This window comes from Monodon monoceros, unplaced genomic scaffold (genome assembly GCF_005190385.1).
Source record: "Monodon monoceros isolate NGI ecotype Baffin Bay Population unplaced genomic scaffold, NGI_Narwhal_1 Super_Scaffold_13, whole genome shotgun sequence".
NCBI classification, from domain to species: Eukaryota; Metazoa; Chordata; class Mammalia; order Artiodactyla; family Monodontidae; genus Monodon; species Monodon monoceros.
The window spans coordinates 52,528,519-52,553,584 of NW_021703769.1; the positions used below are offsets into that span (position 1 = coordinate 52,528,519).

At 52.7% G+C, this 25,066-nt stretch overlaps 2 protein-coding genes across 4 annotated transcripts; both read right to left on the reverse strand.

Moving 5' to 3' along the window:
* Positions 1-2,490: 2,490 nt before the first annotated feature.
* Positions 2,491-11,631, reverse strand: NAGPA (N-acetylglucosamine-1-phosphodiester alpha-N-acetylglucosaminidase). Of its 3 annotated transcripts, none has more exons than XM_029222249.1 (11): positions 11,450-11,630; positions 10,904-11,359; positions 9,767-9,906; positions 8,677-8,785; positions 7,466-7,594; positions 6,778-6,983; positions 6,626-6,673; positions 5,458-5,586; positions 5,166-5,297; positions 5,017-5,080; positions 2,825-3,610 (listed from the first exon to the last, which is right to left on the reverse strand). In XM_029222249.1, the coding sequence occupies exons 1-11, from the start codon at positions 11,533-11,535 to the stop codon at positions 3,400-3,402; spliced, it is 1,710 nt and encodes a 569-aa protein (XP_029078082.1). In that variant the 5' UTR covers positions 11,536-11,630; the 3' UTR covers positions 2,825-3,399. The 3 variants fall into 3 exon arrangements, with proteins under 3 accessions (XP_029078081.1, XP_029078082.1, XP_029078080.1); XM_029222247.1 differs by having other exon boundaries at positions 2,828-3,610; positions 10,904-11,362; positions 11,450-11,631; XM_029222248.1 differs by having other exon boundaries at positions 2,491-3,610; positions 5,017-5,297.
* A 1,000-nt stretch (positions 11,632-12,631) lies between these two features.
* CUNH16orf89 (chromosome unknown C16orf89 homolog) lies at positions 12,632-23,892 on the reverse strand. The gene is made up of 7 exons (XM_029220846.1): positions 23,829-23,892; positions 18,976-19,126; positions 17,561-17,678; positions 16,067-16,202; positions 15,289-15,393; positions 13,748-13,834; positions 12,632-12,762 (listed from the first exon to the last, which is right to left on the reverse strand). Exons 1-7 carry the CDS (start codon positions 23,890-23,892, stop codon positions 12,632-12,634), a joined length of 792 nt encoding a protein of 263 aa, XP_029076679.1.
* Positions 23,893-25,066: the final 1,174 nt, after the last annotated feature.

The following is a 25,066-nucleotide window of genomic DNA, read 5'->3' on the forward strand; positions in this document are numbered from 1 at the left end:
CAGTGGGTCATTCTGGGGGAATACATTCAGACCTGCAGCCAGGCTTGGGAGCTGTCTTAAGAATATGCCAAATTGGGCTTCCCTGGTGGCGCAGTGGTTGAGAGTACGCCTGCTGATGCAGGGGACACGGGTTCGTGCCCCGGTCCAGGAAGATCCCATATGCCGCGGAGCGGCTGGGCCCGTGAGCCATGGCCGCTGAGCCTGCGCGTCCCGAGCCCGTGCTCCGCAACGGGAGAGGCCACAACAGTGAGAGGCCCGCGTACCGCAAAAAAAACAAAAAACAAAACAAAACAAACAAAGAAACAAAAAGAATATGCCAAATCGATTCTAAGGTGCCTGGGAACTTGTCCGAGCTCTTGAAACTATTTCCTACCCTTGAACACTGGCGGCAGAACATCAAAGCAGCCCAGGGGTTCATTAAAAGAAAGCAAAATATGGGACTTCTCTGGCAGCCCAGTGGTTAGGAGTCTGCGCTGCCACTGCAGTGGGTATAAGTTCAACCCCTGGTCAGGGAACTAAGATCCTGCATGCCACACGGCGTGGCCAAAAAATAAGTAAATAAAAGCAAAATACAAAACTAAACTTCCAGGTGGAGATGAAACACAAGGTCCCTGGAGGAACACGTGAACTTGGTTGTTTATATTTCTGGATGGAGGAATAAAAACCTGCAGCATTCTCCTGGATCTTTGGACAAGTGGTGGTCAAGTTCCTGGACATGCTGTGAAAACCACTCCCCTCTTTCCTCCAACCTGGTCACAAACTCAGGACGGGGGCTGAGTGAGAAGGGAGAACTTTTGGTGGCTTGGTGGTAGGTGTTGTGGGCTGTGGGCTGATGGGTCCACTAGGTGCTTGATGAGATGTGCCCCAGGACACCAACAGACCCTGGCCTGTGGCACCTACTGTAGGACCCAAACATCCTGTTCCCTGTAGGGAATGTCGCAGGCTGGCACGGCAGCTCTCCACACCCTGTCTCCAGGAGAGACAAAGACATACAGACCCACAGATGCATTCCTGCAGGAACTTGGAGGCTGGGAGCTGGCCTGTGATATCTCACTTCTCTGAACCGAATACTTCCTTTCTAAAGTGAAATTAGACCCGTGTTACAGTAGCTCAGCTGCAGTGATGGGTTCAGTCAGCCTCCTGCATTCATGTTCCTTTGCAGCTTTTCATCAAGGGGTGAAGCTTCAAGAGGCTTCACATCTCTCCCTGGATCCCCATCTCCACATTCATCCCAAGCCTGAGCCAGCCTCCTGGAGGATGACACCACGCGGACCAGAGCTATGTCCTCAGCTGTGGCCACCCCAGACCAGGCCCCAGCTGGCCCATGAGCTGATGGCAGGCACATAAGTGAGCCCAGCCGGACTCACTGATCCTAGCCCAGATCAACAGAATCACCCAGCTGACCTTAGAAGCACAAGAAAGAATTATTTTTCATGAGAAGCAATGACTGGTTGTTTAAAGCCACCAGTTTTGGGCTCGTTTTCTGCACAGCGCTAGGTAACCGCTACAGTTACAGTCCAAGATCAAGGTGTTGGCAGATTCCATTCTTGGTGAGGGCCTGCTTCCTGGCTTGTAGACGGCCAACCTCTCACCGTGTTCTCACAGCCTTGTCCTTTTGTGTGCACGTGGAGATGGTGCTCTCCTGTCTCCTCCACTTCTTATAAGGGCACCACCCTCATGGCCTCATCTAAGCCTAATTTAATTAAACCAAAGGCCCCACCTCCAAATACCATCACATTGGGAGTTAGGGCTTCAACATACAAACCTTGGGGGAATGCAAACATTCAGTCCATCACATGCCTGGATCTATTTGAGGACCTGCTGGAAACAGCAGCACCTCCCCCACCTCTCCTCCCCCAAAAGCTGCTAAGCACACAGTGTGATATTATATTCATGGGGCAGGGTGTCACCAGGCACTTCCTAAAGACCCTTCGAGGCCACAAGTTACAAACTCTAATACTCGCCGGGATGCAGGTCACAGGTGAGGGAAGCCAGCGCTGTTATGAGCTGGAGAGGACAGATCCAGACAGCACCAGCCATTCTCAGCTCGGACAAGTCATTGCCTCCTTGCTGCAGCAGGAGGGCATCAGCTGGGGCTTCGAGCTCTTTCTTTTAAAGAGAAACCAGAGGACTTCCCTCGTGGTGCAGGAGTTAAGAATCTGCCTGCCAATGCAGGGGACATGGGTTTGAGCCCTGGTCTGGGCAGATCCCACATGCCGCGGAGCAAATAAGCCCGTGCGCCATAACTACTGAGCCTGTGCTCTAGAGCCCGTGAGCCACAACTACCGAAGCCCATGTGCCTAGAGCCCGTGCTCCGCAACAAGAGAAGCCACTGCAGTGAGAAGCCCACGCACCACAACAAAGCGTAGCCCCCGCTTGCCACAACAAGAGAAAGCCCGTGCGCAGCAACGAAGACCCAATGCTGCCAAAAATAAATAAATTTATATATATAAAAAAAGACAGAAACCAGAAAACTGGAGTTAACCTCTTGACTTTTAAGCGTTGGTAACTAATTTAAATTCTACTAAAACATGGTGCGGACTAAACTTTCCTCTTTCAAAGTGTGGTCCAGACACCTGCAGCCATCACCTGGGAGCTCAGTGAGACCTGCAGACTCTGAGGCTCCAGCCCAGGCCAGAATCTGCATTTTTAGCAAGCTCTTCCAGGTAATTCGAGTACACTTTAAAGTGAGAACTCCTGGATTAAACAAAATAGACAAGGGAGCTGGACATGCCCCTGACTCAGGTTAAGCAGCCCCACCTGTCAAAATCTAGGGGTCCCTCAATTCCACGATTCCGCATTCAGATGCCGCTCCAGGGGTCCTTTTATTATATCAATTTATTCAAGTGGTAGAAAAACCCTTCTGGCGGCAGGACAAAATAGAGAGCCTGTAAACATGATTTCACCCCTCTTCCCTTTAAGGAGCTTCCCATGACAGGAAATAGAATTCTAGTTGGCAAGTTCGGTGATGAGGTCTGTAAAAAAGGGTCCCTCGATGTGGCCATAGTCTCTTCACCCCATCCAAGGGGGCTGGCTGGACCCTGCCACTTGGCCACAGTTCGGTCATCATGAGTTCCACTGGCAGCGCCCCTGCCCCAGGAGGCTGGAGGCTCTTTGGCAGCAGCGGGGCAGGCCCTTGGGGGACAGGCCTCGTGAGCGGCAGGCACAGGCAGGCGGGGAAGGAGGCAGAGTCTCTCCAGGGCGCGCTGTATCGCTAGGGTTGCACGTGCCACGGCAGGCGGCCAGGTGAGGGGCTGAGGCACAGGTGCTGTCAGAAGCCTGGCTTGGCACATGGGTCGAGACCACCCAAATGGTCAGTGGCCTTGGAATTTCCCCTGCAGAAGCCAGAGCTCATGGCAACGAGCCTCCAGAACAGGTCATGATGGGCAGCTGGAGGCTTCAGTCCTTGAAGGGGTTACAGGTGTCACCCGGTTGCTCCTTCTCAGCAGCCGGGAGCTCCCCGTTCATCTCCTGCAGTGGGTGGTAGACGTAGGCCCCATCCAGGTGCCGGCTCCTCGCTGCCCTTGACCCGAGGAACAAGGACACGTTTGCCACTGTGCTGATCAGCAGAAGGAAAGCCAGGGCCAAGGTGATGGCCAGCCAGGTGGTCCTGGGGGCAGGAGAGAAACCCCGAATGGGGACACTGTTGGGCGCTTCGGGCTGGGGGTGTGCTGGAGAGGCTCCCTCCCTCCCCTCACTTGGCTCCTCCTCCCAGAACAGGGGCACAGGGTCGGGGGCCTCCAGGGACCGCACACTGTCGAGGAACAAATGGGCCTGGTGGGGTGGAGGGCACACTCCACGCATGTTCGGGAGCAGCGGGGACAGTTGTTATGTGGGACTAAGGCTGGTGCGGCCACATCTCCTGATATTTCAAGAGCAGCCGTGGAAAAAAAAAGATTTTTACATGAACGTTACTGAGTTTCAGGTGTTGCTAATAAGTGTAAATTTCAATGGGTACAGGCCACATGTAATACAGCTGGGGACCTAATCTGCCCCGGGAAGCAGCAGTTTGCATTCTGTGCTTCCGGGGATGTTGACAACAGAGGCTGGGTTCTCTCCAGGGTCCTCAAAGCACACAGAGCAGGGAGGACCCACACCCCTTCCTCCAAGGCAGGGAGCTGGCGGGGATGGGTGGGGTCCTTCAATGATCTTTTTTCCTTCACGTGAGTCTTTGTCTGAAGCCCTCAATGCAAAAGCAAACTGCTCGGGTGGCAGGGCCTGCAGCTGTGCCCCTCAGCACCCCATGGCACCCCTTCCCTCACTGCAGGTCTCACACCCGAGGAGGCTGAGCTTGGGGCGCAGGGCTCCCGGGAACCACTGTCCCTGCTCCGCTGCAATTCCCAGCACACTTCCAGGATTTTCCTCCAGGCCCCACCCGACTCAGGGTCAGGACCTCCAGGAGGGATCTGGGATCTGCATTTGTGATGAGCTCCCAGGTGCTGCCTCCAGGACAAGGCCAAGGGGCTTTTCGTTCACACCTACACCTGCTTCCCACTTTGAGGGGACGGGGCTGGGCCGGGCACCCAGGGGGGCTATGGGACATGAGAACCATGAGAAGAGAGGTTCTCCAAGTGGGGCTCCCAGACCGACAACATTGGTTCTTGAACCCAGCTCTCTCTTTTACCACACTCCCCTGGAGGTCAAGTTGAAGACCCCCTGCAACTAGAAAATAAAGACCCAACATGAGGGGTGAACACCCCCAGGTGTCAGAGAAATGACGTGAACTGCTCAGGGCTTCATGCTTCTTGCACCGGAAGCTGAGAAAAAAAGCCCACACCCTGGCCCCTAGATTCCACTGGGGTGGTGGCCAGGGTCCTTCTCAGCAGCTCCCTGGACAGCACAGGTGGCTGTGAGCATCACCTAGGACTCTCCCTGTGCTTATGTCAGAGAATTGTCATCTGGTGCCCAGCTGCCACTTCCTAGCCCTGCCCAGACCCTGAGCGGAGGCCACGCCTCAAAGGCAGAGGGAGGGGGGATTCCTCCCACCCCTGCCCCAGCTCCCAGCAAAGTACCTACCTGGTGAAAAGGGAGAGTTCTCCTGCCCGCAGGGTGTCCTCGGGTAGTGGGAGACACTGCTTCACTGCAAGATGCCAGGGAGAGGCTGAAGGTTGGGAGAGAAGGGGTCTGCCCCCTGCTGTCCCCGGGGAGCCTGGGAGGGGCTGTACCTCGGGAGAGGATGCTATTCAAGGTGCGTGACCAGGCAAGGCTGCAGTTGCCGGTCTGGGGGTCGCAGGGACACTGGTGCTCACACTTGCAAGGGCTCTGGCAGTCTGGCCCGTACCAGCCGAGGGGACACTCTGCAGGGAGGAGCCAGGAGGACAGAGGTGGAGGCCTCGGTGGCAAGGCCTCTCTCTGCACTGCCAGGATGGGCCCAGTGGTGTGCTGGGCTGAGCTGATGCAAAAGCATCCCCTGGGCGGGGCTCCCTCTTGGCTGAGTCAGGGGCCCTTCCAGCTTACCCTGCATACAGATGTCTCCAGTGAAGCCAGGGGGACAGGCGCAGGTCCCCCGAACTGGGTCACAGGTGGTTCCATTATGACACTGACACTTCTTGGCACAGTCCTCCCCGAAGGAGCCGCTGGTGCACGCTGGGATGGGGGAAGCAGGGCCTTTGCAAAATCTGGTCCTGCCCCCCAACCCCACCCCAGGCTGGGGCCAACAGGATTGCAAACGCAACTCTCTCGCCCCAAGTGGCCCTGTAGGTTCACATGTTCTCCCAACAGATAGTTCTGGAGAAGTTGGTACGTGGCAGGCCCCGAGGCTATGATCTCATTGAGGGCAGGCAGCCAGCAAGCCAGAAAGCAGGTGTCAAAGGACAAGGGAGGACACACGCTGGAGGGACGGGACCGATTGTGGCAGCAGCAAAGCACTGAGGAGGTGGGGTGGGGAGGACTCTGAGGACCTGACATTGAGGCTAGGAGAGCAGGGCGTGGCTGGAGCCCCCAGGGCCTGGCAGGTCATGCTGAGGAGTTCAAATTTTTCACTCAGAGCCAAAGAAAGCCACTAAGGATTTAAGCTATGGAGGGTTATAAGTGCGTTGAGCTGTGTCCTCCCAAAGATATGTTCTAATCCCCAGAACCTGTGAATGTGAACTTATTTGGAAATAGGGTCTTTGCAGATGCAATGAAGGATCTTGAAATGAAAACATCCTGCACTTAAGGTGGACCCAAGTCCAGTGGCCTGGGGTCCTTGTAAGAGGACAGAGCGGAAAACTGGAGACAGACAGGGGAGAAGGCTGTGCCTGTGAAGTCAGAGGCAGAGATGGGGTGATGCAGCCACCAGCCCAGGAATGCATGGGACCCCCAGAAGCTGGAAGAGGCAGGAAGGACCCTCCCTCAGACCTTTCAGAGCCAGTGCAGCCCTACTGACCCCTTGATTATGGAGTTCTAGCCTCCAGAACTGTGAGAGAATAAAGTAATGTTTTAAGCCTGAGTTGGTGGAATCTGTTGCAGCAGCCCCAGGACACTAATACAGTGATTTACACGTAAGGCAAAAGCATGAGACAAGAGGGAAGCGACTTGCAGACCAGGAGGCAGGGATAAAGGCAGCTGAGGCTCACAGCTGCCAGGCTCACCCTCTCCCGTGTGCCCAGGGGGCTGGGGAGGAGGCTGGCCTGGTGGCTTTTACCTTCACTGCAGTTGGACCCTGTCCATCCAGCTTCGCAGCGGCAGCCGGCTGCCAAGACAAGACCGAGAAGGTCAGGTGAGGGCCCAGGCAGGGCTGGGGCAGTGAGAGCGGGGAGCCCGGGCCGGAGCTGCCTCCCAAAGAGTCCCACTCACTCTCCGTGCAGAGCCCATGCTGGCTGCAGTTGGCGGGGCCACAGTCCAGCTCGCTGCAGGCGGCGCCCCGCCAGAAGTGCCCCGTACACTGGCAGCGCCCCTCCACGCAAGTCCCGTGGCCGTTGCAGTCAGACGGCTGGCAGCGGGGCTCGTGCACACACACCACGGTGGACACGTGGCGAGGACAGCGCCACATGTTGTCCTGGCTGCAGAAGAAACAGGAGTGTGAAGAGAGGCTGAAGTGCTGGCCACCCCAGCAAACCCTCAAACCCCCCCACTGCAGCCCCTGAGGGCTGCCTTTCCCTGCCTCTCTTCATTGTCCCTTCTCCAGCCTTTTACAGGTTCTTCCCACCCCCAACAATCCCTTCCACCCCAGGGCCTTTGCACATGCTCTTCTATGCCCAGAAGGCTCTCCCATGCCCACCTAGCCCCTCATCCTCCAGATCTCAGCTCATGCTTCACTATCCTCAGGTCTTTCCTAACCAATCACCCCCTTCCATCGGCCTGGGCAGTGCTGGTACACTACATATACTTCCTGTAAGCAGCGAGAAGCAGGGGTCTTGGCTCCTCCTGCTCTCTGCTGAATCCCCAGAGCCGGGCACAGAGTAGGTACTCAATATTTGTTGAATGAGACAGTTGGGGACAAGCTTGGCCTTGGACCTCAACAAGGGGGCTCTGGTATGCTTACCAGTGATCGGATGGGTAACTGGCCAAGGTCCCGTTGAGCACGAAGGTGGCAGAGCCCCCTCCGTCCAGGTTGATGGCATTTACCACGTTCTGTTTCAGCAGGAACTCCGCCATCTCCCACAGGTTAATGCTGTGGCACAAGACCAGTGCTGCTGACCTTGCCACAGCCGTTTCTGGGTTAATGCATCTTACTTTCCACAGTGGACAGTATCACACACCCACTATGGCAGGCAAATTTCTAAGTGCCCCCCAAAAGGTGTCCTGTCCCAATCCCGGGAAGCTATGACTATAACAAGAGATCACTCTCCTGATCATGTTATGATACATGGCACAGCTGTCTGCAAATGGGCACACTGTCCTGGATTATCTGGGTGGCCCCGATGGAATCACAGGAGCCCTTAAAAGCAGAGAGCTTTCTATGGCTGAGGCAGAAGAGGAAGTGAGAGAGATTGGAAATACAAGGGGATTAGATGGATTTGACACACCTTTCAGCTTGAAGATATACAAGAGGAGGGTATATACATAAGGGGGAACGTGGGCGGCCTCATGAGTGGAGAGGCCCCCAGCCAGCAATGACACAAAGACCTCAGTCCTACAACTCCAAGGAACTGTATTCTGCCAACAACCTGAAGAAGCTGGGAAGAGGATTCTTCCCCAGAAGCTCCAGATAAGCACCCTGCCTGGCCAACAGCTGGGTTTTGTCTGTGGGACATCCTGAACAGAGAACTCAGTTGGGCCCCCCCACCCACTGGCTCCTGACCTACAGAGCTTTGATCTAACAAATCAGCGCTGCCTGTGCTAATTTGTTACACAGCAACAGCAGACTAGCACACTCACTTTACAGAGGAGGAAACAGCAGCTCAGAGAGGTCAAATGACTTGTCTATGGCCACAGAGCCAGCAGATGGCCAAGCTAGGATTGGAACCGAGGTCTACTCCCAGCTAACTTTGTGATAATTTCCTTTCACCCCAATCAGAGCTCAGGAGAGATGAGGCCCTAAGGTGGCGAGACTGAGAGCAAGTGTGTGGAAGATGATGAGTTCTTGGAAGTGGGATAGATCTAGGGACCCTCTGCCTGGAGGAAGACAGGGAACAGATGGATGTGAACATCCCCAGGGAACAGCTGGAGGTCAGAAGGGCAGCTGTTGGTGGGCTAGAGTTCCTCAGAGCAGGACTCAGCCCAGGCCTAGAGGCCCTGGCTCACAGCACTCACCCCCGCTGCTCCGTCTGCCCGTCCACGTGGAAGAGCACCAGCTGCCCCTCCCGGTCGTGGCCCACAGCTGTCCTGGCTGACATCACGTTCACAAATTTGCTGAAGGAACCTGAAGGAGAGGCAGCCTGGCTGATCACCTGGCCCTTCGGGAGGCCTACTAAGCTCTGCCTGCCACTTCCTGCCAGTCACTCTCCACAGAGACATCACTCTCCACCTCCAGGTCTATGCATGCAACATCTCTCTTCCCGTGCCCCGCCCCAGTCGGTCTCCGCAGAGTAGCCAAAGGGCTGTTCTTCAATGTAAATCAAGATCAAACTCCAGGTGAAAATGCTCCAACGGCCTCCACTGTCCTTAGAACAAAATCCAAATGCCTTACCAAGGCATGGCATGACCTCCTTAGCCTGCTTCTTCTACCTCATCTCCTGGGGGCCCATGCCTCTGAACACCCTGCAGCCACTTTCTACTTCTGGCTGGACTGCACTTCTCCCCAGCTCTTCCCATGGCTTGTGCCTTCTGATCTAAGTCACCTCCTCCATGAGGCCTTCCCTGACTGCACAGTCTAAAACAGCCCATTTCCACATCAGGGCCATGGGGAACCTTCCCTGTCCCAGTATTCCATATCCCAGTGGTTCTCAAAATTGAATGTCAATCAGACTCACACAGGGGGCTCCTTAGAACACACACTCTTGGGCCTCACCCCCAGGGATTCTGATTCTGTAGCACTGAGGCACAGGGGTAGGGGCTGAAGTTCTGCATTTATAACAGGCTCCTCGGTGATGCTGATGCTGCCGGTCCACAGATATTTTAGGAACACTTCTCTATTCTCTTGTCCATAGCTCCTTTCCTCCAACTTTCTCTTTCTTAGCACTTAACCACTTCTTTCCAGTATACTTAATATCTATTTCATTTCTTATATAGTCCACAATGCAGGGATCTTATCTGCTTTAATCCCCACTGATCCCCAATACCTAGAATAGTACTTGTTGAAAGACTTCCCCCACCACCCCACTGGTCCTGGTTTTCAAGAGGCTTGTTGCCAACACCCCCACTCATCACCCACATCTCATCATACTCATTGCCCTTCCCCCACCTGTCTCCTGTGTCTCATCGCACTCAGCCGCCTGACTCTCGTTAATGTAGATGCTTCCGTTGCGAATCAGCCACACGACCCCGCTCAGCAGCTGCACAAACGGATTCTCAGTGTCCAGCACCTCCTCTTCAGACAGGTACCTGGACACAGGGAAGGCGTGAGATTCAGTCAACAGCAGTGGCAGCTGCAGGTAGTGCCCTCCCCCCCACACACACTACCCCCGTCCGCCCCACCACCTGGCTACTTGATTCCTCCTCATGCCCAGGAACCTGCCTGGTCCTGGAAGCAATCTTTGCAAACAGTCTACGCATCCCAATCTACACTTCATTCAACAGAAACAACCATCCCCAACAGATCACAAGTCCACCTATGGCCCTCAATCTCTCAGGCCGTCACCCCAGCCAAACTACCATCTGATGCCTGCAACAGCCTCTTAATTGGCCTCCTTGCTCCTACTACGGCCCAACCAGCCTAGTATCCAGCAGGGTCAGAGCAAGCTTTAAAATGACCAAAGTCAAAATAAATAAATAAATGACCGAAGTCGGTCCTGTCCTCCTCTGATATTTTGCTCCTTCCTTCAGTCCCTCACACACACCAAGCCCCTCTGCACCTCTGAGCCTTAGTGCTTGCTGTTCCTTCTGACTGCAATGCTCTTCCTCCAGTTCTGACTCTGGCTGACTTGTGATTAATTTTCATGTCTCAACTCAAAGGTCACCTCCTCAGACAAGTCTTTCCTTATCACCTTCCCAAAACTCAACACTCTATTTACAATCTGTTCAACGCTTCACTGCACATATACAATTTGAATTAACTTAATTATCTCCCTGGGTTTTGTTTATTTTTCCTAGTAATGGGGTGGGGGGGTAGTGTCCTTTTTTGAAGGCAAAGGCTGTGCTTGTTCACAGCTATATCCTCAGTACGCAGCACATTTACCGACACAAAGAAAGCGCTACACGATACTGGAAAATGAATAAACTCTACAAGGAAGGCATTACTTTCCCCATCCCGAAGATGAGAAAACGGAGGCTCAGTTTGGTTAGGGGACTTGAACACGGCGGCACGGCTACACCTCAACTCTCAGGCCCTCTGCTCTAGAATCTAGGGCCTAGACAGTCACGGGACTCCCTGCCTCCTCACCCGGTGACCAGGGTCCCGTCGCGGCGGATCCCGAACTGCGCGTTCTGCAGCCCCCCGGCGCTGCTCACCCGCCGCCCGTCGCTCACAACGTTCCCCAGGCACTCGCCCGTATCCATGCGGAAGAAGCCGCCATTCTGGGCGACGCTGCAGCCGGCCGCCCGCGCCGTCTCCTCCACGGTGACGCGGCGCCTTGAAGCGCAGCCGCCGGGCCCGCCGGGCTCCAGCACCGAGAAGGTGCGCAGGGGCTCGGCGGCCCGCGTCAGGTGGCCGGCCACCGCGCGGTCTGCGAAGTGCGAGACGAAGATGCGTACGTTGGGGCCGCGGGCACCGGGGTTTGAGGGGGACGGCGGCCACCTCTCGTGCTCGCGGCTGCCGGCGCGCACCCTTGTGCAGTCCCGGGCAGAGCGCGCCCGCGCGCGGGAGTAAGGCAGCAGCAAGTCATCGTCGCGGGAGGCCCTGCTGGGATGGGGCAGACCTGAGCTCGGAGTGCTGTGCCCGGGTCTGTGGGACCCCCCAACGAGGCTTGCCCCCGGCAGCTGTACTCACCCCGAGCCGAGGTCGCCGGATGCCTCACCGAGGAAGCCGCGCAGTGAAATGAAGAAGAGAAGGCAGCGACCCATGGAGGCCGCCATGTTGGACTCGGGCCTCCGGTCACGTGGGCCCACACCACATGACTCAGGACTTACGGTGGCAGCTTTTAGCTCTGAATTGCTTATACTTTTCTGCATATCCCAAAATCTCTTCCAGTAATTTACTGTGTTATTTTAGAAGGGGCGGGCGCTGGGGCGGCGGGAAGTTTTCACGTTGATGTAATTTGAAGTCTATGGAAAGTCAAAAAAAAGTAGTATAAAGAATTCTCTTATACTTTTTACTTATCTTTACCAATTGTTAACGTTTGCGCTTTATTCATAGACTCTTTTTATTTTCTTTTTTTTGTACGTGGGCCTCTCACTGTTGTGGCCTCTCGTTGTGGAGCACAGGCTTCGGACGCGCAGGCTTAGCGGCCATGGCTCACGGGCCCAGCCGCTCCGCGGCATGTGGGATCTTCCCAGACTGGGGCACGAACCCGTGTCCCCTGCATCGGCAGGCGGACGCTCAACCACTGCGCCACCAGGAAAGCCCCTAGCTTTTTTTTTTTTTTTTTTTTTTTTTTTTAAATGCCCACGTGCACGTAGCCTGAAATCACCACAGACACACCTGGACCTATAATAAGTTTCCAGGTCTCTTCCCAGACATGAGATTAGTGTCGGGGCTCCACCTGACACATTTAGTTATGCTCACACTGAAGCAGGAGGGAAGAGAAGCAAGCTGGGAATGAGAGAAACGTTGATGAGCCAGCCCCCCACCCCCACCGCACCCCCTGGCCCCGCCAACTGCCTCGCGACAAACTCCCACGGAATGCGACATCCTCACTGTGCAGGAGCAGGTAACATTTACCTGGCACCTAGGGATAGGTGCTATAATTATCCCAAGTGAAGTTGTCTGAAAGGCTGAGGAACAAGACCCAACTCCCCACTCAACTGCACTCTAAATTTATTCATCTGCTCCGAGCCTGGGTCCATCCCAGCCCCACATCCCCAGCCCTGCTCCTTGGGGGGATGACACTGGATTGCTTTGCTTGGGCTGCCTCCTTCTCAGGGTGTGACCCAGGCCCCAGGACTAAGGAAGGAAGGACGAAAGGTGTGCGTTTCACCTCCCTGGCAGGTGGCAGGCATGGAACCATGCTTGTCAGTGGCTGCTGGGTGGTGTCGGTGTGGGCGGCCACAGCTCTCCGTCTGCTGGCGGGAGTTCCGCCAGGACGTAGATGAAGCCGCCCAGGGCCGCGACAGCCATGGCCGTGTTGTGGGAAGAGCAGCCATCTGGGGAGGCACAGGCCCTGCTGTGAGTGCTGGGGGGTGGCCACCGTTCCATTGGGAGTACTTTTCAGATGTTCCCTCGGCCAGCCTGGGGACGTGCGGCCACCAGAACTGTGTTCATCACTTGTCCCCTGGCTCAAAGATCCCCCTTCTTTGCTCCAAACCCCAGTGCTCCAACCCCTCCAAACTACATTTCCCAGACTGCCCTGCCCACCACAGGCAGGCACAGGTGGGATGAGGGGAGAAGCCAGGGTATTTCTCCCCTTGCCCCTCTCTGTCTCCTCTGTGTCCAGCCTCTGCAGGTTCCGCTCACCCCATCTCCTCTCACGGCCCCTCCAGCTCTGCCTCCAGGGAGGACGGGGGCTTCCTGCAGTGGTTAATGTCTGTGTTTTCTCACCTTTTCTGTTTTCAGCTCTTGCAGCACCTCTGAGTTCCCTATATTCAATTCCCTCTGCTGAAGTTCCTGATGCAGGTTCTGTTTTCCTGACTAGACTTTGACTGAGAGCGGTTATCTCTGTGACTTTCAGTGTGTAATACACTGAAACTTCTCTCTTTTTTTTTTTTTTTTTTTTTTTTTGCGGTACACAGGCCTCTCAGTGTTGTGGCCTCTCCCGTTGCGGAGCACAGGCTCCGGACGCGCAGGCTCAGCAGCCATGGCACACGGGCCCAGCCGCTCGCGGCATGTGGGATCTTCCCAGACCGGGGCAGAAACCCATGTCCCCTGCATCGGCAGGCAGACTCTCAACCACTGCGCCACCAGGGAAGCCCCGAATCTTCTCTTTTATGTTCCCTTCACTGGAGACAGCATCTCTGGACTCCCCACTTTCAAAGAGGAGGGCATGAGAGACTCCTACCCTTCCCTCTAGCTCCCAAACACAAAGGCCCCCCACCCTGGCTCCTGGGTGATGCTGGGAGCCTGTTTTCCTTGGATGCAAGCCGTGTGTATCCTTTCTAGGTTTTGGTTTCATGTCTTGGGTATTTTCATTACCTGTAAATTGTTTTTCTTGCCTCTTCAGTCTTCTCAAAAGATGCTGTTGGTACTGAATGGCTTTGGGTAATTCTTCATCTTCAGCAGCTGAGAGAAGAATGAAGGGTGAGCTTCTCAAGATGGATTTTTATATATTACTGGCTAAGCCCTCTACTCTTCACAACACCTCAAGCAACTCAAGTCTTCTCTTGAATCTGGAGGCACTTCTGGAAGTTTCCTCGTGCCCCTGGGTAGAGATACTTCCACACCACCTCAGTCTGCATCTACTGATGTTTCCCAAATTGTGGTCCCCCAATCACCCATATCAGAATGGCCAGAGGAGCTCATTGAAAATGGGGGTCCGCAGCCCCTCCACCTGCTGAATCTATAGGTCTGGAGGCCTGAGAATCTTCATTTTATAAACGCCTCTGTCTTAAAACAGACTATCTTATTTCAAAAGCTTTGGTCTTTGAGCATCCTAAGCTTCTCATTTGGGAAGCCAGCATTTACTGGGAGCCTTGTCTGCACCTCGCAAAAGCTAGGTGGTTTCATATGTATTATGTCTACTCCTCATAGCTCAGGAAGGTGGAGATTATTTTGCTCATTTATTTATAGACAGGAAAATTGAGGCTCAGAGAGGTGAAGTGACATACTCCAAAGAGGACCAGCTGTCTGGTGTCACATGGCTAGAAAGGGGCTGCATCCTCTGCCTTTCCACCCTCTGCTGCTTCTTCTTCTTCTTCTTTTTCTCTATTTCTTCTTTTTATTCTTTATTTTTAAAAATTTTTGGCCATGACTCGCGGCATGTGGGAATCTTAGTTTCCCGACCAGGCATCAAACCCTGAACCCACGCCCCCTGCAGTGGAAGCATGGAGTCTTAACCACTGGACCGGTGGGGAAGTCCCAGCTTCTTCTTTTTAAAAAAATTTTGTTGAAGTACAGTTTACAATGTTGTGTTTAATTTCTGCTGTACAGCAAAGTGACTCAGTTATACATATACATATTCTTTTTCATATTCTTTTCCGTTATGGTTTATCATAGGATATTGAATATAGTTCCCTCCACCCCTGCTTCTATGTCACCACCTCTCAGACATCTCCCCTGACCACTCTGCCTAAAGAAGCTTCTCCAATGTTCTTTTCTCTCTCAGCCTGATGTATCCTTCACAATCATTATCAGAACTCGCATTTCACTTACTGGTTTGTGTAGGTGGTTTCTGTCTCTCTTCCTCGTTCCTCTTTTCCCTGCCTAGTTTCTCCAGAGCCTAGAACTGTGTCTGGCATATAGTAGGTGCTCAGGGAATACTTGATGAAGAAATGAATTTGTTAACACAGGTGCAGGGGTCCGATATCTTCCAACAAGACCGTCCCTCATCCTGCAAAGTTTTGGCTTCCAAAACTCTGAGCCTATTTCCACGTGTGTGTGTGTGTGCATGTGTGTGCATGTTGCACACCTCTCTCTGCACCCCCCCCAACACCAGTACATCCTTTCCCCAACTGGCATAGAAGCCCAGCGCCCCGACCCCCACCCCTGCTCCCAGCCAGGGAGGAAGTACAGCTCACCTGGCTTCCCAAAGCATCCTTTCTGTGGCTTCTGCCAGCTGAGAATGGCCTCCAGCCACCGGAGTTTATAGAATTTGGAGAAGCCACCGATTCCACAGAACATGACTGGAAGCAAAGACAGGGGACCCTCTGCAGGCCTATCCCCCAGGCCCACCTCTTCCCCCTCCCCAAGGCCACCAATGGTGCCACCTGCTAGAGAGAGGCGGCACCAGCAGGTGGGCACTCAGCACAGTGGCTGCAAGGAGGCAGCCCTGAGGGTCTGCCTTAGTAAGCAGGGGCCCCCAAACCTGGGTCCTGCCTTGTTCAGTCTGTCCAGAGCTCCGTCACTGGGTCAGATTTTGGGGGCAGGAAGCAGTCAAAACAGTGGCAGATAAAATACAGGATGCCCACTTAAATTTATTTCCAATAAATGATGAATAAAAAATTGTTAAGTAGGACTTCCCTGGTGGTCCAGTGGTTAAGACTAAGCGCTTCCACTCTTCCACTGCAGGGGACGCAGTTTCGATCCCTGATTGGGGAACTAAGATCCAGCATCCCACACGGTGTGGCAAAAAAATTTAAAGAAAGAAAAAAATTGTTAAGTATAGTCCATGCAATGTTTGGGATACACTTATACTAAAAATGTATTCGTTGTTTATCTGAAGTTCAAATTTGCCTGGGCCTCTTATATTTTCATTTGCTAAACCTGGCAGCCCTAGTGTATGTGTGTGTTTGTGTGTGTGGCCGGAATCAGGGACACCCTGCTGCTTTGTTCCTAGAGCAGAATGCGGGGGCCCACTGTTTTCCATGAAGAGGTCCCGGGTGGGGTAGGCATATCCGATGGCCTCAGCTCTCCGGTTCAGGTCCATCTTGTTGGCACAGAAGAGGTTCATGTAGCGCTGGCTCTGGCGGAACAGCCCCTTCGTGCATTCCGTCTGGGGGAACAAACACCAAGAGACAAGGAAGTTGGTGGTCTGAGCGATTCATGCACGCTGTTACAGGAAAAGACCTGCTGTTCTGAAACGGTTTTTTAAGTGGCTGCCTTTGGGGCAAGTCCTTTCCCTTTTCCCAAAATTTCTTCCCTATCCACACTCCCAGCCTGGTGGGGCTTAGTCACTGGAGGACAGAGAGAGCTGAGTTCGAGCCCCGGCTCTGCAGCTTAGGAGCTGTGCGACTTCCACCCCCTAAATTAACCTTTGTGAGCCTCAAGGGTTTTCATGGGGAAAGGGCGATGCCGATGGGAGCTGCACCCGAGGGGCGCTTGTGTGCTGGGTGGGGGGGCCGGTACCATAACCTGGAAGTGCCTGACCCGACGCCCGACACTAGGGGGCGCTCTAAAGCGCTCTGTCACCGCATTCTGATTCCAGCCTAACCCCGCAAGCAGGCAGCTACAGTGCAGCTCAAAGCCTGGGCCGCGGAGCGGTTGCACGGAGACAAGGACACGGGATGAGAACAGGCTTTGGAAACTTCTATAGCAATATGTCAGAGCAACTTTCTATCTGCTGAATCTAGTAATCACAATAACTTTCCTTGTAACTTGGCTTTTATTGTATTTACAAAAACACTGGGCTGTGACAGCTTACAAATAAATAATAATAAAAAAATCTATTAAAATCAGCAAGTCCTTTCTTGGCTAAGAATTTATGGACATTGAGTAACATTTTTGAATAGAGATGGCAAGCCCTACTTTGTATATAAATAAATATATGTTTAAAATGAGTATTCAGCGGGAGTTCCCTGATGGTCTAGTGGTTAGGATTCGGTGCTTTCACTGCCATGGCCCGGGTTCATTCCCTGGTCGGAGAACTGAGATCCCACAAGCCCCACGGTGAGGCCAAAATAAAATAAAATAAAATGTGTATCTAGCAAATCTTGTGCTTGGAAGAGTGTTTGGGCACAGGAGAAGTGATGGTGGGGCTGTTTTGGTCTTGGTTTGGTTTTCTGGAAGCAGCTAGCTACTGACTTTGTTCTAAGACCTTTTTCCATCTGTTGTTTACTGAGTTCTTTCTGCTGCTTCCCTCTCTCTTCTTCTAATACCCTGAGATCCAGTTCAGCATGCAAAGTTCTCTGTGCAACAGAATCTCATCACCCCGCCGCCCCACCACACCACTGTGGTTGGATTTCATGGCTGAACAATGACAGGCTACTCACTTCCGCCTCCTGAGGTCTGAAGCAGGGGTTTAAAACCTGCTTATTTTCCAGGTGTGAACATACGAAACCACACTGTCACGAGCCCCTTTCAGTCATTCTTCCTCTTCCTTGGGCTGTGGTTGAGCCCACGCCAGGCACTCACCATTCTGGCCGAGAGGAAGAAGAGCAGCTGGTGAGACAGGCAGTAGCCAGAGCAGCCGGGCCTGGTCATGAGGGTCTTGCAGAAATCGGAGAGCCTGCAGGGCTGGCTGCTGTTTGTCCTGTGGGAGAAGTGGTTCCAAGCTGTTAAAAGCGTCCTGAATGAAGCCCGAGGGCACGGAGCCTTTCCTGGTCCTGATGCCCCCTCTAGTTATTAGACCCCCCAGTAGGGTCCAGGCACACAGCCATGCCAGATAAACACAGGTGTCCTGTGTCTGGATTGGCTAAATTGTTCCCCCCGGCCCAGGGGAGGCGATGCTGGAGCTATCCTGGGTTAGGGGAGCCACCAGGGGCTGCGACTTCCCATTTCTCCGTGGGACCCCCAAGTACCATGTTTTCCAGAATTGCCCTAAACAGCAGATCCCTGGACCCAGAACGGCAGATCCCCGGGCCTGGCATGCCCACCCCGCTGTTCCAGGCCTGCCCCATGGAAGGGACAGGGCAGGTCCCTCACTGGAGCATAGCTCCTCTGCAAGCCCAGCTGTGTCCTGGCCCAAACACCTCTCTGAAGGATGCTGAGAAGGTGGGAGCTCGGGCACCTGCTGCCCCTTCTGCTCATGGGTTTCATGGGTCCCTGCACCTAGGGCTGCCCCTTGGGGGTTTGCTCCAAGCCCACTGCACAGCAGGTGAGCTAAACTAGGCTGGGTCCTTCTTTCTGGGGCCTAAAGCCCTGTCCTGCCTTCTGGGACTGGTTCTCCTTGCCAGATGCAGTTCACATTTGTTCTACAGAACCATAAAACAAATGTGAACTGCATCTGGCTAAGAGAACCGGTCCACCATGGGAGGTCAGCCCCCTGCGGTGGGGTCAGGGAAGGTTCTGGAGGAAGGATGCTGGAGCTGGCCCTGAAGTGTGAGCAGAGTTACTTAGGCACATGGCCTGGGGCGGGGCAGGGTGGGAGGAGGCCCCACAGAGGCGACTGCCAGGCACAGGCAAAGGCTTAAAGTGGGAGGGAGCCAGTGCCTTTGAAAGTCTGAAAAGAGGCCCCAGGGCTTGGACCGGAGTGGCCTGGGGACCTGGAAGGGCAGAGGAGTTGGGGCTTTTCCTGAGAACAAGGAAGCTTCGCACTGGGGTGGTGTGTTCAGATGTGCTTTTTGGAAAGATCCCTCTGGTGTGGGGAGACCAGCCAGTTGGGGAGTGCAGGGCGTGGAGGTAGGTGTTTGGAGAGGGCTGGAAGCCTCAGGTGGAGAGAGGGGGGCTGACTCACAGTGATGGGGATGGGAGAAGGAACAGCTCTTGGGGGAGCTTGCACCTGGTTTTGCCCAAACCCCTGGGGATTTGGAGAGTGAGTGGGACGGGAGGACTGGCGGAGGGCAAGCACTTTGGGATTTTCAGGAAGCGGGGCCCGTCCAGGGGGCCACCCGGTTCCCAGCAGCTGCACCAGGCACAGGTCACTGTGCTCCTCCGAGAAGGAGTCCTGCTGCTCAAACGTGGAGTAGACCATGGAGGCCTTGGTGCGGGTCCAGATGTGCGGGAGCTTCCAAAACCCAGGCTCAGTGGCTGGCTGGAACTCTAGCAGAGAGGAGAGGGTTGCGGGGAGACCCAGGAGCAGTGGGCCATGCCGAGCTTAACCGCCCCCCAGGATCCTGTGGTTTTGAGCCCACGAACTGGCTGTCCCTCCCCTGGCAGCCCTGAGCACACTCAGGTGCCTTCAGGGCTCCAAGCCTTGCCTGAGGGTTGGACACTGCATTTGAAACACAAAGGAAGCGCTTTCTCTAAAAAAATTTTTAAAAATCACTAGGAACAGTGTTGGGATGGGCTCTGACTAAATCTATCGCATCCCATGGAAGCTTGAGACATATAAGTAGGGTTAGTTGACACCTTTTGTTCCATTAGAATGTGGAGCTCTTATGGAACAGACTTCACGATGACACGGGATAGGATGGTCTTAAGGACCAGGCCTGGGAGAGGGTGGGGGACGCCGACTGCAGAGGGACAGGCCGAAGCTCGGGAGGGCTGGGGTCTGGTCATGATGTCTGGCCAGTTATCTCCCCACTCACCCCCACGGACCTGGGAGCTGGGAGCCTGGGAGGCAGGGCTGGACCATACAAGGAGCTGGTTTATTTATTTATTTATTTATTTATGGCTGTGTTGGGTCTTCGTTTCTGTGCGAGGGCTTTCTCTAGTTGTGGCAAGCGGGGGCCACTCTTCATCGTGGTGCGCGGGCCTCTCACTATCGCGGCCTCTCTTGTTGCGGAGCACAGGCTCCAGACACGCAGGCTCAGTAGTTGTGGCTCACGGGCCTAGTTGCTCTGCGGCATGTGGGATCCTCCCAGACCAGGACTCGAACCCGTGTCCCCTGCATTAGCAGGCAGATTCTCAACCACTGTGCCACCAGGGAAGCCCCTGTTTTTTTTCTTTTAATTTTATTTATTTTTTTTGGCTGCATCGGGTCTTAGTTGCAGCGTGCGGGATCTTTCGATGTGGGATGCGGACTCTTCATTGTGGCACGTGGGCTTCTCTCTAGTTGTGGCGTGAGGGTTTTCTCTCTCTAGTTGAGGCGCGTGAGCTCAGTAGTTGTGGCACGCAGGCTTAGTTGCCCTGCGGCATGTGGGATCTTAGTCCTTGAACAGGGATCGAACCCGCATCCCCTGCATTGCAAGGCAGATTCTTTACCACTGGACCACCAGGGAAGTCCCTTTTTTAAAAATAAGTTTGGAATAAGATCGTTTGAGGGCACACCTGCCCCCTGAACTGAACAGAGGATTTCTTAGAGTGGAGCCTGTCCAGTAGGGACAGAATATGAGCTGCAAAGGGCGAGCTTCGTGGGTGCTTCAAAATCGTCTAGTGGCCACATTAAAAAAAAAACAAAGAGAAGCAGGTGAAATGAATTTTAACAATCTATTTTATTTGAACAAATAGATCCCAATATCCAAAATATTATCTTTTCAACTTTCTGTCAACATGAAAAATCAATAAAAATTAATTATTTGCATTCTTTTTTTAATATCATTTTTCTACTACAAAGTTTGAAATCTGGGGAGTATTACACTCGTGGCACATTTCAGCTCAGGCTGGGTACATTTCAAGAGCCCCACAGCCACGTGTGCTTCTCGTATTGGGACAGTGAGGACTTAGCGCCCTCATGCAGCTCACTCACTGTGAAAGTACATCTGTTTCCCTGCAAAATGTCACTGTTGGAGTACTGGGTGCTGTCCCGAGCTTCATTGGGACTACTACGTGTATGCATGCCATATGCCCTTTCTAAAAAATTCTGAATTCAGAAACATATCTGGTCCCCAGGGTTTCAGTTAAGAGATTATAGATCTGTAAGAATAATAAAAATACCACCACCAAAATGTGCATCTGATGTTCCTTGTGGGCAGGCTCCAGGTCAGGGTTTCTCAATCTATTTTTCATTCTTGCCCTTCTCCAGCCTTTTAAGACATTTCCCCGTGCACATTTAAAAATAATAGCTTTTTTGAGATATAATTTGTTACCGAGTCCAAGCTCGCTCTGCTCGCTGCACGACAGGCCAATGAATGGGGAGACGAGGTGTTGAGGGAAGGAATACGACTTTATTCGGAAAGCTGGCAGACCGAGAAGATGGCAGACTAGTGTCTCCGGTAAACCATCTTATGGGGTTTGGATGCCAGTTTCTTTTATAGTACAGAGAAGGGGAGGAGATGAGGAAGTAAAGTAAAAAGGCCATAATTGCGAAAATCCCCTGGTGAGGGGATGTGTTAATTTCTTCTTTCTTGAAGCCATCCACAGGTGGGGGGGGTGGTTCAGATTATCTCCCTGTGAGCTGAACAGAGGCACTTTAGTTTAACTTTCAGGCAAAGGGGCAGGGTTCCCTGAGGCAGGCCATTATGTATGATTATAATAACAAAAGCAATGAAAAGCAAAGGTTAAAGTCAAAGAAACAGATTGAACATGGAGTCCAATTTAGCTCTTCCCTGTTACAAATTCACATGCCCTTTTAAAGTATACACTTTGGCAGTGTCTCTTAAAAGTATATTCACAAAGTTGTGCAAACACCACCACTGTCTAATTCTGAAATATTTTCATCCCCTCAAAAAGAAACCCCACATCCATCAGCAATCACTCCCCATCCCCCCTAACCTCAGCCCCTGGCAACCACTACTCTGCTTTCTGGTTCCATGGATTTGCCTACTCTTGACATTTCACACAAATACTCATTCAATATATGACCTTTTGTGTCTGATTTCTTTCACTGAGCATAACGTTTTCAAAGTTCATGTATCTTGCAGCATGAATCAGTGCTTCATTCCTTTTTTATGCCTGAAAAATATTCCATTGTATGGATAGATCACATGTTATCCATTCATCAGTTGATGGGCACTTGAGTTGTTTCCATCTTTCTGCTACTGTAAATGATGGTGATATAAACATTCATTAATGGGTTTTTGTTTGAAAACCTGTCTTCAGTTCTCTAGGGTATACGCCTAGGAGTGCAATTGCTGGGTCGCGTGGTAACTGTACGCTTACGTTTAACTTACTGAAGAACTGCCAGACTACTTTCCACAGCAGCTGCACCATTTTCCACAACCACCAGTGATGTGGGAGGGCTCCTCCTGCACAAGTTTTTGTTCAGAACTCCTGTGAAATTTTTGTTTGGCTGCACTGTGCAGCATGTGAGATCTTAGTTCCCCAACCAGGGACTGAACCCATGACTCCTGCATTGGGAGCACAGAGTCTTAACCACTGGACCACCAGGGAAGTCCCTGTTGAAAATTTTTTTTTAAAGATTTATTTATTTTTGGCTGCATCAGGTCTTAGTTGCTGCATGCGGGCTCTTCGTGGTGGTGCTTAGGCTTCTCTCTAGTTGTGGTGTGCAGGTTTTCTCTTCTCCAGTTGTGGTGTGCAGGCTCCAGGGCATGTGGGCTCTGTAGTTTGCGGCATGCGGGCTCTAGTTGAGGCGCGTGAGCTCAGTAGTTGTGGCACGAGGGCCTAGTGGATCTTAGTTCCCTGACCAGGGATTGAACCCGCATCCCCTGCATTGTAAGGCGGATTCTTTACCACTGGACCACCAGGGAAATCCCCAGGTGAAATTTTAATACTGCAGATATATTGCATATTTGTTTGTGTGCCATATCTATATCTGCACTTTATACATAAAAAGAGTATGTTTTTCTTTACTCCTCAAGAACCGTTTTTTTCTGGCTTGGGTGTGTCACTGAGAACGAGTGTTCCAGGTGAAGCCTGTCACTATCATCACTTGTTAACCCCTACAACAACCCCTCAAGGGGGTACTATTCTTATCCCCTTTTGTACCTTAAAATCTGAGGTTCTGGGGGGAAAGTGACTTATTTTGACTCCCTGTCTCACAGCTAGGATGAGGTGGTTCAGGGATTCCAACACCTGAGTCCACATCCTTTTCTTTTTTCTTCTTTTTAAATTTTTATTTATTATTATTATTTTAAAATTTATTTTTGGCTGCGTTGGGTCTTCGTTGCTGGGCGCAGGGCTTTCTCTAGTTGCGGCGAGTGGGGGCTACTCTTCGTTGCAGTGTGCGGGCTTCTCATTGCGGTGGCTTCTCTTGTTGTGGAGCACAGGCTCTAGGCGCGTGGACTTCAGTAGTTGTGGCTCACAGGCTCAGTAGTTGTGGCATGCAGGCTCAGTAGTTGTGGCACGCGGGCTCTAGAGCACAGGCTCAGTAGTTATGGTGCACGGGCTTAGGTGCTCCGTGGCATGTGGGATCTTCCCGGACCAGGGATCAAACCTGTGTCCCCTGCATTGGCAGGTGGATTCTTAACCACTGCGCCACCAGGGAAGTCCCCCGAGCCTACTTCTTAATCGTGGAAATTCTGCCAAGGTTCAGCCTCCTGTCTCTGGAAAGGGAAACAGTACCCTCTTGACCTCTGGGAGGACTGAATTTCATGTGTGATGTTGGCCAAGTGGGCAAGCAGTACAAACAGGACTGGCTTGTGATGCATCCTGCTTCTCTATCTCCCTAGAGAAACGATCCCAACGCCTTCCTCAATCAGGCTTTCATATTCCAGGACGAGGCGTTTACCTCTGGTTTGTCACAACCATGGCACCTGGTTCTTATCCTCTTAGATCATGAGAACAAGAGGGGCTCTCTGAGATGTGAAGTCCCCATCCCTTAATTTACAGGTCAGGAAAGCCAACTGAGAGAGAGTGACTTGCTCAAGTTCAAGGCACCCTGAGGCCAAGGTCTCTGGATCCCAGCCCAGTCCCACCTCAGAGGGTGCCCGGAGTGGGCAGGGCATGCGTTCCAGCTTCACACCCTTGGCAATGTAATGGAAGGCAGTGGCCTCCCTGGGAACTGGGGCATTAACGAGGCTGCCCATGGTGTCTGTCTGCCCATCCCTCCATCTGTATGTATGTACTCGTCCTTCCTTACCCTCTTCTACCCTCAGGTTTCAAGCCCTGCCTCTGCCACACACTCACTAATGTTGTGACCTTCAATGACCTCATCTGTAAGAAGGGGAGTCACAGGGCTATTGGGAGAAGCAAAGGAGATACATGCCAAGTCCTGAGCTGGGTTCTAGGGTCCCTGGTGTTGCCCCATCCAGGCTCTCATCAAGGGAGGAGGCGCTGTGTCATTTGTCTAATATGTGGGTGGGTGAGGTGGGGCTGAGGGCAGGTGGTCGCTGTGCCTGACGTGCAGGTTCTGGGGCAGCTCCCAAGGCAAGGGCAGAGGGGGTGGCTTCAAGGGGACCCATTTCAAAGTCAAAGCGCTGTCACATAGATCCACACAGAACTCTTTAGTGCTACTTTGGGAGGTGAGACAGGAGGGTCAGTGGGGAAATTTTCCTTTCTTACTATGGATACTTAAAATCGTTCTGGTTTTTAGTTCCTTCATTGTCCTTCTCTCTCTCTGTCTCTATTTTTTCCTTTCTTTTTTTTTTTTTTTTTTGGCTGTGCCACGCTGCTTGTGGGATCTTCATTCCCCTGCCAAGGATTGAACTCCGGCTCTCGGCAGTGAAAGTGCAGAGTCCTAACCACTGGACTTCCAGGGAACTCCCTCTTTCTCTTTATATTTTAAATGTTTTATTCAAGTACAACATACATCCTGAAAAATGAATAAGTTTGCTTTTTGATGAATTTTCCCAAATGGACCACACCCACCTTACCAGCACCCAGATCAAGAAACAGACCATGACACCCCCACCAGCTCCCCACTGCCCCCTCCCACTCACTCCCCGACCCTCCAAGGCAGGTCACCCCTCTAACTTCTAACAGTAAAGAGTAGTTTTGATTTACATAATGGAACCAGCCAGTATGCACTCTGGCTGGTCTCTTTTCTCAACATTATGCTTATGCGTTTCGTCCAAATTGTTATCTCACTATATTTTAAATTATCTTAGAACTTTGAAGAAAAAAATGTTCCTAGATCCCTACATAGTAACAGCTTTACCTTAATACCACTAAACCTCCGCTCCCAGGTTGGAGCTTCGCGGGCCCCGGCTTACGGAACAGGGAACCACGTCCCCGCCTCCCTTCTCTCCACCCACCTAGGAG

What these genes read in the sequence shown, in the direction of transcription:
- CUNH16orf89 (XM_029220846.1), bottom strand. Translation starts at nt 23,892, where the DNA reads ATGGGCAGCCTCGTTAATGCCCCAGTTCCCAGGGAGGCCACTGCCTTC. An exon ending in TCTTCCTCTCGGCCAGAATG is followed by an intron (nt 16,203 to 17,560) that starts GTGAGTGCCTGG and finishes TTGTTCCCCCAG; the next exon opens with ACGGAATGCACGAAGGGGCT. An exon ending in GCAAGAAAAACAATTTACAG is followed by an intron (nt 12,763 to 13,747) that starts GTAATGAAAATA and finishes GTGCCTCCCCAG; the next exon opens with ATGGCTGCTCTTCCCACAAC.
- NAGPA (XM_029222247.1), bottom strand. Translation starts at nt 11,631, where the DNA reads ATGCAGAAAAGTATAAGCAATTCAGAGCTAAAAGCTGCCACCGTAAGT. An exon ending in TCCGGCGACCTCGGCTCGGG is followed by an intron (nt 11,363 to 11,449) that starts GTGAGTACAGCT and finishes GCCCCATCCCAG; the next exon opens with CAGGGCCTCCCGCGACGATG. An exon ending in AGTTACCCATCCGATCACTG is followed by an intron (nt 6,984 to 7,465) that starts GTAAGCATACCA and finishes TTTCTTCTGCAG; the next exon opens with CCAGGACAACATGTGGCGCT.